This window comes from Danio rerio, chromosome 13 (assembly GCF_052040795.2).
Source record: "Danio rerio strain M-AB ecotype USA chromosome 13, GRCz13ab, whole genome shotgun sequence".
In the NCBI taxonomy this organism is placed as follows: Eukaryota; Metazoa; Chordata; class Actinopteri; order Cypriniformes; family Danionidae; genus Danio; species Danio rerio.
In genome coordinates this window covers 18,590,556-18,603,772 of record NC_141033.1, presented here as the reverse complement: position 1 = coordinate 18,603,772, position 13,217 = coordinate 18,590,556, and the positions used below count along the sequence as shown (strand labels likewise).

At 35.2% G+C, this 13,217-nt stretch overlaps 2 protein-coding genes across 34 annotated transcripts in view; one reads left to right on the top strand and one right to left on the bottom strand.

The window, feature by feature from the left end:
- Positions 1 to 11,860, top strand: part of lrmda (leucine rich melanocyte differentiation associated) — a 597,710-nt gene extending 585,850 nt beyond the window's left edge. Inside the window, exon 8 of the mRNA XM_087277937.1 lies at positions 10,700 to 11,860. The gene's annotated coding sequence lies outside the window, so the exon portion shown is untranslated. The remainder of the gene's footprint in view (positions 1 to 10,699) is intronic.
- Positions 1 to 13,217, bottom strand: part of kcnma1a (potassium large conductance calcium-activated channel, subfamily M, alpha member 1a) — a 368,217-nt gene that overhangs the window by 8,889 nt on the left and 346,111 nt on the right. For 17 of the 33 annotated variants that reach the window (XM_087278370.1, XM_087278343.1, XM_087278351.1 and 14 more), the window contains 4 exons: positions 8,330 to 8,460; positions 4,097 to 4,291; positions 3,258 to 3,376; positions 1,250 to 1,474 (listed from right to left, as the gene is read on the bottom strand). In XM_087278370.1, the coding sequence (XP_087134496.1) occupies positions 1,250 to 1,474; positions 3,258 to 3,376; positions 4,097 to 4,291; positions 8,330 to 8,460 (670 nt within the window). Of the gene's footprint in view, positions 1 to 1,249; positions 1,475 to 3,257; positions 3,377 to 4,096; positions 4,292 to 8,329; positions 8,461 to 11,049; positions 11,134 to 13,217 lie in introns of all 33 variants that reach the window. The other 16 variants (XM_087278365.1, XM_087278341.1, XM_087278345.1 and 13 more) reach the window with 1 other exon arrangement.

Genomic DNA, 13,217 nt, shown 5'->3' with positions numbered 1-13,217 from the left:
TCATAGTAAATGGAAAGCAAAATAATTGTTGTAGGCTATTTGTAAAGGCATTGTTCATGTGTCAAGAGTACAGCCTTTAGCAATTTATTTATTATTAGAGGAGATTTTCTACCTGACAGTATTAAACTTTTTTAATCGATTGGTATAAGGCATTGCTGGCCCTTGAATTAATTCAGAAAAAAAAAGCATTTTGATATTTATCTCTGACGATGTATCAAATAACCCACATATTAGCTGTCAATGTTTTGTGTGCATGCCTCCTGTACATTACAAAATTCCTCTAGAAAAAGAATCTCAATAAGAATATTAGTCATATCTATTATCATAAACTGTATCTGATCCATATTAGTATCGTAAAGTCTACACATTAGTCACTAAACAAGTACAAAAAAAAGATATATGAGTCCCGTGAAAAGGTAGTGCTGTGACCTTTTATGTGGCCTACTTTTGTTGTTTTTTTGTATAATTTTACAATATTTTTATATTCTCCAATTTAATACAGTAGAAAATATCAGCAGTTTGGCACATACCTCTAGCAGCACTTGTGCTTAAAATTGCAATCTGATCCTGTTTTTAAATGAAATATGCCTGCTCCCGAGCGGGTTTGAGCCATACCTGTTGCCATGACAACAACACTTTTAAAGAATGAAACTATCCTGGATCTTGTTAAAAATCAAATCCATCTATGAATAACAGACCCCTTTCTTGTAGGTTTAGTGAATTTTTATTTTTTTTGTAGTTTACGAAGGCGCAAGTCTATAGTCTGAACATGTAATATGCATGCGCAAGACAGCACCATTTCCACAAATTTGCATTATATACTTTACCCAATGACGATAATAGTACATTTATTTACAGCCTCCCAAAAAGCCATTGTCATGTAAGTGAACAACCTTAGTGCAATACAAATGTGTACATGTCCCTCATCTTAACATGAGAAATGTAGTCTTTAAACTGGTCCCTCTACAAGCTGATCTGAATGCAGACCTCTGATTTATTGTTTAAAGTTGTGTTTGTACAAATGCAGCAGCGATGGACCTGGTTAATGTGCACTAGTGATGAGGCAATGATCATTGAGCTGAGAGTGTTTGTGTGTGGTCAAGGCAAGGGCCACATGCACATAACAATGGAGCAAACTCACAAACAGAACGCTGGAAACAAACACACACAGCATACTATCTGTGCCAAGTGTGTTAAAACCACAGAACGCACAGTACACACACTCTGCTGGGTTAAAGGGCCAACTTACTTCTGTTTGTCACGGGCTTCACGTGCTTTGCTGCTGCGGTTCTGCCGGTTGGTGGCTGGGATGGAGTGAACAGACGAGCTCTTCTTGCTGGAGGAATGGGACGAATGGGAGGAGTGGGACAGGCTCGCTCGGGACTGGCCCGCGTTGTGGTCGAACTGCATCAGACAGAAGATCAGGTCCGTGGGCACCATCTCAAACTCATAAGGCGGGTTTGTGATGACATATCTGAGCACATGGGAAAACGGCACACATTCAGCCATCTGTTAAAAGGTAAAACTCTTTCATTTCTGCACTTTATATAGTTTACCAACCCAAAGCTGGGAGGAGGAGAAAAATGCATAATCACTATAGGGATCTGAAAAGGTAAGTGTATTGTTTCTTAACGCAATTAATCGTTTCAAAAGGTCTGACACATCATCTGAGCCATATATCATTGTGTGATGGATAATATGCATCAAGACAAGACGTGTGTGCTGAATTGTTATAAAGAGCTCCCAGATGGACATTTAGATTAAACCAAAGTTGTATCAGCTGACAGTTAGGAATAGCTGAAGCCCTGAAAGTAAAAGGTATGAATGTCTTTCAGCCAAGAAAATCTAGATAAGGAGATCACAATCGCAATCTCAGCTTGTGTAGACCACGTCAATTCAAGTTATATTAAATTTAAAACAAAAATACAATTCACTGCAATTTTGTTAGATTATATATATATATATATATACATATATATATATATATATATATATATATATATATATATATATATATATATATATATATATACATACATACATACATACACACACACACACACACACATATATATACATATATACAGTTGAAGTGAGAATTATTAGCCCCCCTGAATTATTAGACCGCTTGTTTATTTTTTCCCCAATTTCTGTTTGACGGAGAGAAGATTTTTTTCAACACATTTTTAAGCATAATAGTTTTAGTAACTCATTTCTAATAACTGATTTATCTTTACCATGATGACAGTAAATAATATTTTACTAGCTATTTTTCAAGACACTTCTATACAGCTTAAAGGGACAACTAGGTTAATTAAGTTAACTAGGCAGGTGAGGGTAATTAAGCAAGTTATTGTATAACAGTGGATTGTTCTGTAGATTATCGAGAAAAAATATAGCTAAAAGGGGCTAATAATTGTGGCCCTAAAATGATGTTTAAAAAATTTTAAAAATTGCTTTTATTGTAGCTGAGATACACCAAATAAGGCTTTTTCCAGAAGAAAACATATTATCAGACATACTGTGAAAATTTCCTTGCTCTGTTAAACATAATTTGGAAAATATTTTAAAAAGAAGAAAGAAAAAAAATCTAAGGGGGCTAATAATTCTGACTTCAACTGTATATAACCATATAGCCTAATATCCGATGCCAAGAAAGTGATTCATTTTTCATAAATTGTTAAAAAGTAGTATTTATGATGCCAGTTTAAACACTGTTGTGTACAACATGGATTTTTATAAAATTCATTTTGTGTAATAGGACTAAAAAGTGGACATAAACAAATGTTTTCTCAATTCAAATGAGTAGCTGCTTGGACTCAGAAACAGTATTCCATTTTGTATTAATTTAATGTATTCCATTACTATAGAAATCATCCTAATACAATGATATGGTGTTTAAGAAACAAATAACAATGCTGAAAAAAATGTGTTTGTTTTGTGAAAAGCATGCTAATGAGGATCGTTCGTTAAATATCAATAGTTTTACCTTAAATAGAAATCATTAGTAACAAATGACTTGCCTACCTTTAGAAAACTTCTACTTGATCGTTTTTGATTTCTTTCAAGGATTAAAATCTCACTGACAATTTTCTATGCATCTTACAAGCAAGCATTAATTTATGTTGGGTGGTCCTCTATGCCGCCATGGTTTATGGGCTCAAGTATGGGCTGAAGTTTTAAAGAATACACATATTTTTCAGTGCTGAAGTTGGATTACAGGCATGCTGACTCTGAGGATAAAGAGAACAACTCACCTTTTTGTGCACTGGCTTGGTGCACCTAAATGTGCATCTCGCAATCTATAGATTCCAAAGCACAGCATGTTGTAGGTTTTTAATGCTTTACAGAACAAGTCTCCATAGCAACCTCCGTCCTGAAAAAAATGAACAAACAGCAATTTCAACGTTTCAAGTTATTTTAGGCATTTCTAGTTTAAAATTAAGTGCGGTTTGCCCAAGTTTCTTCATTTACAGTCAAACCAAAATTATTCAGGCACCAGATATAATTTCTCCAATGTTGTTCATTTAGGCAAGTGACTATAGCAAAATAAACTAAACTTCAAAGTTTACCCAACAATTTTTCATACAGTGCACTAAAACCAAAAGGAAGTGACTACAGACTGCATAGTGGGAAGCAATAAAGCACTGATAGCTGTCTAAATATTGTCATGTTGGTTGGTTGACTGTAATCCATTACATATTGTTCCTTTCTATCAGGTATCTGATATTATTAAGATGCATTTGTTCTGACAGTTGAACAGGGAAAAGCTGAGTTCTTGTCATATTGTATTAGCATTGCCTAGACTACAGCAAATAAACTGTGATAATGTGAGAAATGGTGAAGGTGTCTGAACAATGTTTCATTTTCAAGACTGCACTGTCTCCACGGCTATAATAAAATGTGTTGAATTCGAGTTAGATCCAGAAATACCATCAAAGATTTACAACAGTGTTTTTTTTTTTTTTGAAGCCACAAACTTTGCGTGTTTAGCTCATTCACTTTGCATTAGCAAGCAGAGAAGGCGTCGAACGAGGAACGAGGCCTATTGGGTAAAGTGCCAAAACGTGTCAGCTCCTCTTAAGCGTCCACTTACCCCCAAGTCTGCGAAGGGCCCATCGTAGAGGGCCAGCTGGGCGACCCGACACCTGTCCCTGTTAGCCAGCGTCTGCGGCGTGCTGTAGCCACCTCTCAGAGCGTTCTCCTCAGCCAACAGGGCCTCCAGCTCCGGCGTGGCGCCTCCCGTGACCAGCGTCCGGATCAGGGTGAGGATATTATCATTGAAGTATGTCTGCCAGGATAAAGGAGAGCATCCGGACATGAGCACCATTAGAGTCACAGCTCAAGACAGTCAGGATTTTGGAGCTGTCCCGAACACTGTTATCTAGACCCTGATCTGTCTCTTCTCATTTCACTCCCTGGGAAGGGAAGAGACACAGGAATGCAATTACGCCAGCTGTTGTTGTTGTCGTCCTCTTCTCCTCCCCATGCACATTCATTTTGGTAACACCAGCTATGCTTAACAGGGGAGCGTTTTGCACACGAGGACATTTTAATTATCATTATTGTAGCTAATTGTAGATTAGATGCAATGCACAATAGATCTCATAACACAACTTGAGGACGACTGCTTGTTCAAGTTCAAAAGTCGGATTTTTATTGTATAATTGTTTTTTTTATTATTATTATTTTTTCCTAAAAGTGTGTCATATTAACTGCTGAGTGAGACTAAAACTTTGTCTTCATTACTGGAGTGATCACTTTGTTTAAAAAGGAATGGAACAGTCACAGATATTCTAGATATAAATCTAGTTGGGAAGTAATTAATATTTGAAAATATGCACACAATTAAGTATGCCTAATATGTTTTATCAAATTTATTCAGGAATATTATGGATAACATTTAAATCGGCAAAACTTACGGATTTGTTTTGGGTTTGTTTCATGTTAAACTATTATAAAGCCATTAAATAAACCAGTTAAATATTTTATAACTTTAAGCATTAAAGGTATAGTTCACCCAAAAATGAAAATGTAAATATACAGTTGAAGTCAGAACCTTGAAAAATATCTAGTGAAATACTATGTACTGTCATCTAATACTATGTACTGTAAAACTATCATGTTTAGAAATGTGCTGAAAAAAAATCTTCTCTACGTTAAACAGAAATTGGGGAAGAAAATAAACAGGGGGGCTAATAATTCAGGGGGTTTAATATCTCTGACTTCAACTTTATTTGATGAGGAGAGCGAGGACGAAAGTAACGTGGGACAAAAATAACAAATCGATTTTCTCAATGCCATGACAACATTTGATTTCCAGGCTATAACAGCACATTCAGCATGCAACCCTTGATAATGCGGCCAAATATCAGAGAATTGCAGAACTGTGTCCTGCAATTAGCTCAAAACTTCTGCTTTTAAGAGCAAAATATAAATTATTGTTGTGGTTATCTTTTTCTTTTATTACAAGATGTGTTTCTCTTTTTTTATGTGTCACACTTATGATCAATCTTCAGGTTATTTAGTGCAATAACAATCCTTGAGTTTGAAATCTTTGAGTTTTTCAGTTTAAAAGTAAATCAGATTTAAATGGCAAGAGTTCATGTGGGGACAAAAGTAGCACTGTTAATTATGTCCCACTGATAATAGCCATGCCATATTTTTTACTGCCATATTGGAGTTTTCAGTGTTTTGACTCATGTTTTATAAGATTAATGCATATTGACTATAATAATAATAATTATATATATATATATATATATATATATATATATATATATATATATATATATATATATATATATATATATATAATAAAACTGATAGAAAATCTTAACATTTTGCGTTGCTGGATTGCTTTTGAAACATTTAATGGAAGTGAAATTTTAAATGCAAATGCAAAATATGTTTGCAGTGAAAATTGACAAGGTCTTAGTCAGATATATTTAAAATGAACCAGATTAAGCCAGTAAATTTAGCAAACAACATTGTTGCGTTGCTTTTGACCCACCTGTGTGTTACTTTCGTCCCTGCTCATGGGGTCATAAGTAATAATGTGCAACTTTTGTTTAAAATGAAGTTTTATAGGAGTTGTTTTACATTAATACAAAATAACAGCTGATTTTGATAGAGCACTGTTGCGAAACATTAACCACACAAAAAAATATATATTTCTGCTAAAAAATATATTTTTTAAATTAGGTTTTAATAAAAAATGTTACTTTCATCCCTGCTCTTCCATTTTTGGATGAACTATCCCTTATTTTCCAACTGCTTACAATTTTAGAAACATCTCATTCAAGATGCAAAACTACACAGCAAATCTTTAAAACCAGAATATTTCTTAGCCTTGAACTCAAATTCCAATTGCATAAAATCCTTTATTTAAAACTCTACACACAACTCTGTACCTAAAACGCAAAGTCACTTGCTTTCTTTTCCAAACACAATCAATCAAAATGCTACTTATTCACAATGAAACGCACACACGCTCCGCAAATGTGGAAACACTAATTTCGTAACTGATCACTAACCAATAACTGGGCTGTTCTGGTATAAAAAAAATGGTTTTCCACCCATCAACAGTAGCTTTGTACCTACACCATTTGTTTTCTTTTTAAATTCCTCTTTAAGGAAGAATAGAGAATTTCTTCTGAGCCTAGCACTGTAAAGTGTATGAAGACCTAGATAAGGCCTAGACATGCCCACATGACGCTTTTCCAGACAATGGAAACAATTTTTTCTTTTTTTTTTTTTTTACATTTTACATACAATATGTTTGTGTTTTTATGCTATAAACACTAATAATGTTTGGCCTAATACATATTTTCTGTTTCTTCGTGTGATTGTTTTTTACAGTGTACCTGATACTCCTCTCAGCAGATTATTGTCACTAAAAAACATTGTATTGAAATATAGATGTAAGCCTAAAGATCAAAGAGCTTTAGATTTAGAACAAAAGTGTTTCAATGCTATATCCAAACATTTACTAATAACTAATAATTAATTGCTGGAAAAATATATACATTTACTGTTGTAATCACTATTAAAAGTTGTTTGCTGCTGAATGTTTTTTGGAAATCGATACATTTATTTCAGGACTATTTTATGATTATGCATAAGATTACACAATTTATTTGTATGTAAAATTATCTTTAGCATTTACTGCCACTTTTAAACTATTAAGTGTATCACTTTAGAATGATAAATAAATACATCTCTCTGAAAGATGCGTAGTGTGTTTAAAATCCTAAAACTTAAGCTTGCAGGTCCAAGCCAGATTTGTTACATGTGGACTCTGACCCTGCAGTATCCTGTCCATCAGATGTTCTCCAGTGTCACTGATGATGATAAAGTTGTCAAATGATTAAGGTATAAAAATAAAAGATTGTAGCCGGATCATGAGGTGGTTCGTGTGAGCAGCAGAGGGCTGTGTCGCCGCGAGCTGGAGTGACACCTCTCCAGGCCCCTGACAGCAGCATTCAGCCGGATGATGGATGAGAGCTGTCTATTAGCAGCCTTCACCTTTGTCCACAGTGAAATGCACTTGAAGGCTGCTTTGTTCTAGCTTCACTCAAAGTGAAAGGTACTGGAATTAAGCCATCATATGGATAAGGGGATAGCAGCGGTCGTAGGTAGCGAGGGGGAAAGAAGAAAACGCCAACGAAGAAGGGAAAAGTGAAAAAAGGTATCTTTCCTAATCTAGCCTAGATGACACTGTTAGGAGATTAGAGCTCCTGCGCCCCACAGCAGCCCACGTTGCGTGTCAAGGCATGCCATTAAAGAAAACTTGAGCACTTACCTTGTTAAAAGATCTAATAAGACTCTTGAAAGTTCATTTCATGACACGTTATATGAGGAGTCTTGGCAACAACTTTCCTTTTGATGTCACCGCTGCTGACAGTGCTGTCTGATCAATGTGGCATTTCATTTACCAACCTCTGCCTACTGGTAACGCCTGAGCCCTACATCTAAAGCACAGCACAGCCGGAGGATGTCTCTTTCCTATACATTATTCCGCAGGATTAGCAGTCAGACATGCCTTCGTGTAATTCTATATGACATGCCATGATGGGAGAGAAATGACTGTGCACCTTTTGACAGGTGGCTTTGTTCCCCAAATCACTGGCTGCTTTTGAATACCAACGGAAAGATCATCTGAAGCCTAGTAGATAATATGAAGGATCCTTCGCACAATGAAAGGATTTGAATCGACTTATTCAGCAGGGATAATTTCTTGATAGGATTTTAGGCACGCTAATCTGTTTAAAGGAATTCGAATGGGTAAAGAGATGTCAACGTGGCAGCTGTTTAGCCGCTAACTCACCGCACTCATCAGGGAGTCCAACACGCTGACGGCGAATGCGGTACCACAGGCGAACGGCTGGGTCAGGTAGAGCTCAGTGTCTGGGTCGTCATCGTCGTCTTGGTCCAAAAACTGAACGTTGGAGTCGTTCACTGCGGTACAGAGAGAGAAGTTTTAGAAATGCGCAGAAGAGTCAAATAGTGTCCTGCAAAGGGTGGAGAAGTGTGGAGTGTCTTGCCATCCAACGGGATGATGAAGTCAAATAAACAATGAGCATTAAACAAATTAAAAACACATGCACGACAGCATGCATTCAGGAGATAACCTCAATCTGATAACTTGAATGCATGTACAGCAAAATAAAGGGATTGTTTACGTAAAAATGTCAATTCTGTCATCAAATATTCTCCTCATTTTTTTTTGACATTTATATAATTATTTTATTGAACATCTTCAGATCTACTACACATTCATGAGAGAAGTTGTGCTGTTAGATCTATACAGTAAATGAGCTGCTCTTTTGAGTCTTATTGTTTTATTTGTTTGATTTGAAAAGAAATTGAACTGACCTGGTTCACTTACTATATGGCCCTGCCTACACTTGGTTTTAAGCATCATTAATTAAAGCTGCTCACAAGCGAATTACACTAAGTATGGGTGTAAACAGAGTCCAAAACTTGTCATTGCTTGCTAGAAAAGGCTCATTCATATATAATACCTTTCCCTTTTAGAAATCAGGTATACTGTATAGCTGAAAGTACAAATACGTCTAAATATACCAACTATAATGTCAAATGTCCAAATTTACCAGATTTAATACCAAATATGATACCAAACATTTCCTAATTAATACCAAATACGTCCAAATATACCAAATATAATATTAAATTCATCCAAATATGTCCAAATATAATATCAAATATATCTAAATAAACATGTCCAAATATAATATTAAATATAATACCAAATATACCAAATCTAATATCAAATATGTCCATATCAAATATGTCCAAATATAATACCAAATATGTCCAAATATAATACCAAATATGTCCAAATAAACAAAACATGTCCAAATATAATACCAAATAATACCTCCTTAATACCAAGTGTAAACAGGTCCAACAATAAATAACCGGAGAGGAAGATTCACTAACGACATAAGGAATAGCTCACCCAAAAACAAAAATTACCCCATTATTTACTCACCCTCATGACATTTAAAACTATTTTTGTTGGACGAACATAGTCGGAGTAGTTTTAAAAGCCATGCTTTAGAGTCAGGTCTTTTTTTTTTTCCAATATTGCATAAATCCATCATCAGACTAAGTCCTATGCCAGGATGGAGTTATCACATATATTATGAGGCTGATTGAAAGGTTTTTGTAACAAAAGTATTTCTTTTTTTTATTATTATTAACTTTAGTCACTGACTTTCGCGGACAGCCACATGCATGTTAAGTGTGGCTGATGCACTGTATATTATACAACGGTGATATAGGACACATTCAAAGCGAAAGCTCCAGGTATTGCAGATGGATATGGCAAGAATCAATTGCATAACATACATTTTATCATGACTGGATGTCTGTAATTTAAAAAATTAACCCAGTGATGGACAATGGTGGTCAAAATAGACTCTCCAACACAATTATTCACATCACAAATTTAAAAGTTCTGTGCTCATCTGACAGGGAAAAAAGTACACAAAGAAGACATACATACTGTAATGAGGTGAGCACATAATGAGGTGATTTAGATTTTTGGGGTTTGCAATTACTTAATTGTCTCACAAAATGACTGCACGACTTCAGACGATGTTGAATACAGCGCACAGGAATTATGACCTACTTTTATATTAGTTATTTGTTTGCTTGTGCAATCTTGAAAAAAAAACTCTATTTACTGCATAGAAAACAGTCATTAGTTTAATTCTTTAAAATATCTCCTTCTGTATTGCTCCATGAGGCTCTATAAATGCTGACAGAAATTGTATTTTTGGGTAAACTGGTGCTGTAAATGACGAACAACTGCCTAAATGTCTTTGTGAGGAAAAACGGACTCAGTTTTCAGAGAAAATGTACCAATTTAGGTCCACTTATATAAAATAACCCGCTTTCAAACATTGTTATCTTTGGTTGGACAGCAGAAGCAGTAGTCAGAATGCTTTGAGGCTATTGCGAACGGTCTCAGCGGCCAATGTATAGAGACAATGCCCTGAAATCCCGCTCGGTTTGAACACAGCCTCACACAATCTTTGTTTCACCCCCTTTCAAAATCTATGCTTCAGAGATTAGGGCCAGCACCAAAATAAATAAATAACAATAAACAGCTTAAAGCAAGGTTTGATCTGTTTTCTTTTCTCTTTTTTTTAATTTGATTTCTTCCCAGACTTCCTGTGAGCTAAGGAAGAGAAATGTCAGTCTTTCAGACAGGCCGCTGATGAAAAGGAGCCTGGGCCAAAGAATTGAACTGCTGGGAGATGCTATGAAAACAGCCACAAGGACAGACTCGCATGATCAAAGGCCTAGTGATGCTCTGAGAAAGAAAGAAAGAAAAAAAAAATCCTTTAAAAAAAAAAAAGGCCAAAAACAAGACAGTCAATTTCAACCAGAACTAAGGATAAAAATGTGTTCAAAGTGATGCCATGGGAGCAGGCCTCAGCTGCAGCGGGAGAAATCAAGACAAGCCGATGAAGGAGGCAGTGCATCAGAGTAGCGGAGGACAAAGGCGCAGCTTACCCAGTTCTGTTATCATTTGTATGTTGGTTCCACTGTTTTTTTCCTGACTGAATGAAACCAAAGGCAGTAGTTTGCCAGGCTTAGCTAATGATGATAAAACAGTGTTGAGGGGAGACAGTTATTGAAACAAGTTCAAAGCCAGAGAAAGCATAAACGAGAGTATCATGTCAAGAGTGGGATTAGAAATCTAAAGGTACACTGTCAGGATGAAGCGCTTCTCTGAGAAACTCTATGGAACAGTTCAGCCGTGTTTGTTCATGATAACGGGGATATCGCGAAGGCTTACTGCACAAGAAGATTACTATGAAGCATATAGAACGGAATTACTAATCACTCCGAACAGGTTTCTTGTGCAATCGCACATATTCTAAAATTGATATAGCAGACCAGATTTACAGAGTGCTCCATTGACGGTCAATGATTCGCTCGTGTAAAGAACTTAATGTGTCCGGTTTGCTGGCAGTCTGCTGATAAACATTCGAAAAGTACTCTTGAATTATCATGTATAATTGAATTTTATGCAAGCTTCCACAAAGCAGTTTAAAATTTGTGCAGAGAACTAAACCAAACATTTTTTGATGTTGTTTAAATGTGTGCATGGAATAACTTAGACTTTTTAGTGCTTTGTTAAATTACTCTTCTCAATTTCTTTAATAAATAAATAGTTGTAACTTCCTGCCATGATCCATAAATGTCAACCCTCCCGTTTTTTACAGGATTCTCCTGTATTTTACAATTCTATTCTGCTATCATCCCTAAAGGTATTTTCTCATATTTCTCAAGTATTTTTAACCTTTCTATAAAGGGTGGCAATAAACATCTAAGAGTCGATCCTCCCTATAGGCAACTCATACCTCCGAACCACCAGGGGACGCCCCTTGGTCTTAAATGTGAATCTGTTCTGTGCTTTCATTTTATTAAGTCATAAAAACACTTTGAAGTATATATAAAATTGGCGAGATTACCTTCCTTTCCATTACAGGCGCCGTTGCCCCTCGGGTGCAATCCTCAAAACAGTCAGTTCATGTAGCGGTGCGTGACTGTCTGACGCACTCCATAGTGATAAATAGATGCTGTTTCCCAAATTGATTTTGAACATGCAATTTTTAAGTGGAGCAAAAGTGGACACTTTAGGTTTTGGGTGTGTGTTTGAACAGACATATACACATGATGATAATAATAATAATAATAATAACAACATATTAACATGTTGATCCTTGTGGGTTTTCTTTTAAACAACAACAAAAAAAGTTAGGAAAGCAATTGAATGCTTATAGATCTGTTATTCATTGTAATCTAATGAAATATCTAGATTTTAGAAAGATTCATTCACTGTTCTTTAATCGAATTGTTTGAATTCTACAGTGAAAAAAAAGATAATGAGATTTGATAACATGATTAAATTTCTTTATAATAGCTAAACATTTTAATAGGCTAAACTGTTTGCTAATTTATTTGCAGCTTTGTCTAATGTATTCTAATTATTCTAACATTTGTACCCTCTTTAATGACAGATAATATGAATAGTCTTCATATAATAAAAACAAAGATAAAGCACTTTGCGGTTTCAACTCAATTGCTTTGGCCCATTTCTAAAAATTCTTCTATTCGTCTTAAAATTTTCAAAAAAGTGTGAGTGCAAATGTCAAAACTGTTTGCTGGAACTTCAGAACTTTATTGCAGGTCTGCAAAATGCAGTTACTCACCCAAAACATTTCATTCATGCTTTAAAACCTAGTTATTGTGTGAATAATAATTTATTTGGCCAAGGCCACCAAAATATAAAGTGTATGTGTCATCATTTGCTCAAAATGATTAGTTGTTGTTTTTTTTTTTGTTTTTTTTGCCACAACAGTCAACCATGTAAAAGGTTTTTTCAAAATATGATATTTGTTGAGAAGAGAACAATATTAGTCAATAGTAGATAAAACATGAACATTTGTATTTATACAGTATATTTATTTCTGTACTAATGGACATGTAAAGCACAATGCTGTTTGACCGATTACTGTGTTATATATTTTATTTTTTGTAAAATATATATATTTTTTATGTTACCACAAATACACAAATAGATTACTACAAAATAGCATTAATGAAAATAAATACAAGTCTTTCAACTGCTATTCCACAAACATGTTGCTGCAGTTCAGGATTGTGGAGGTTTT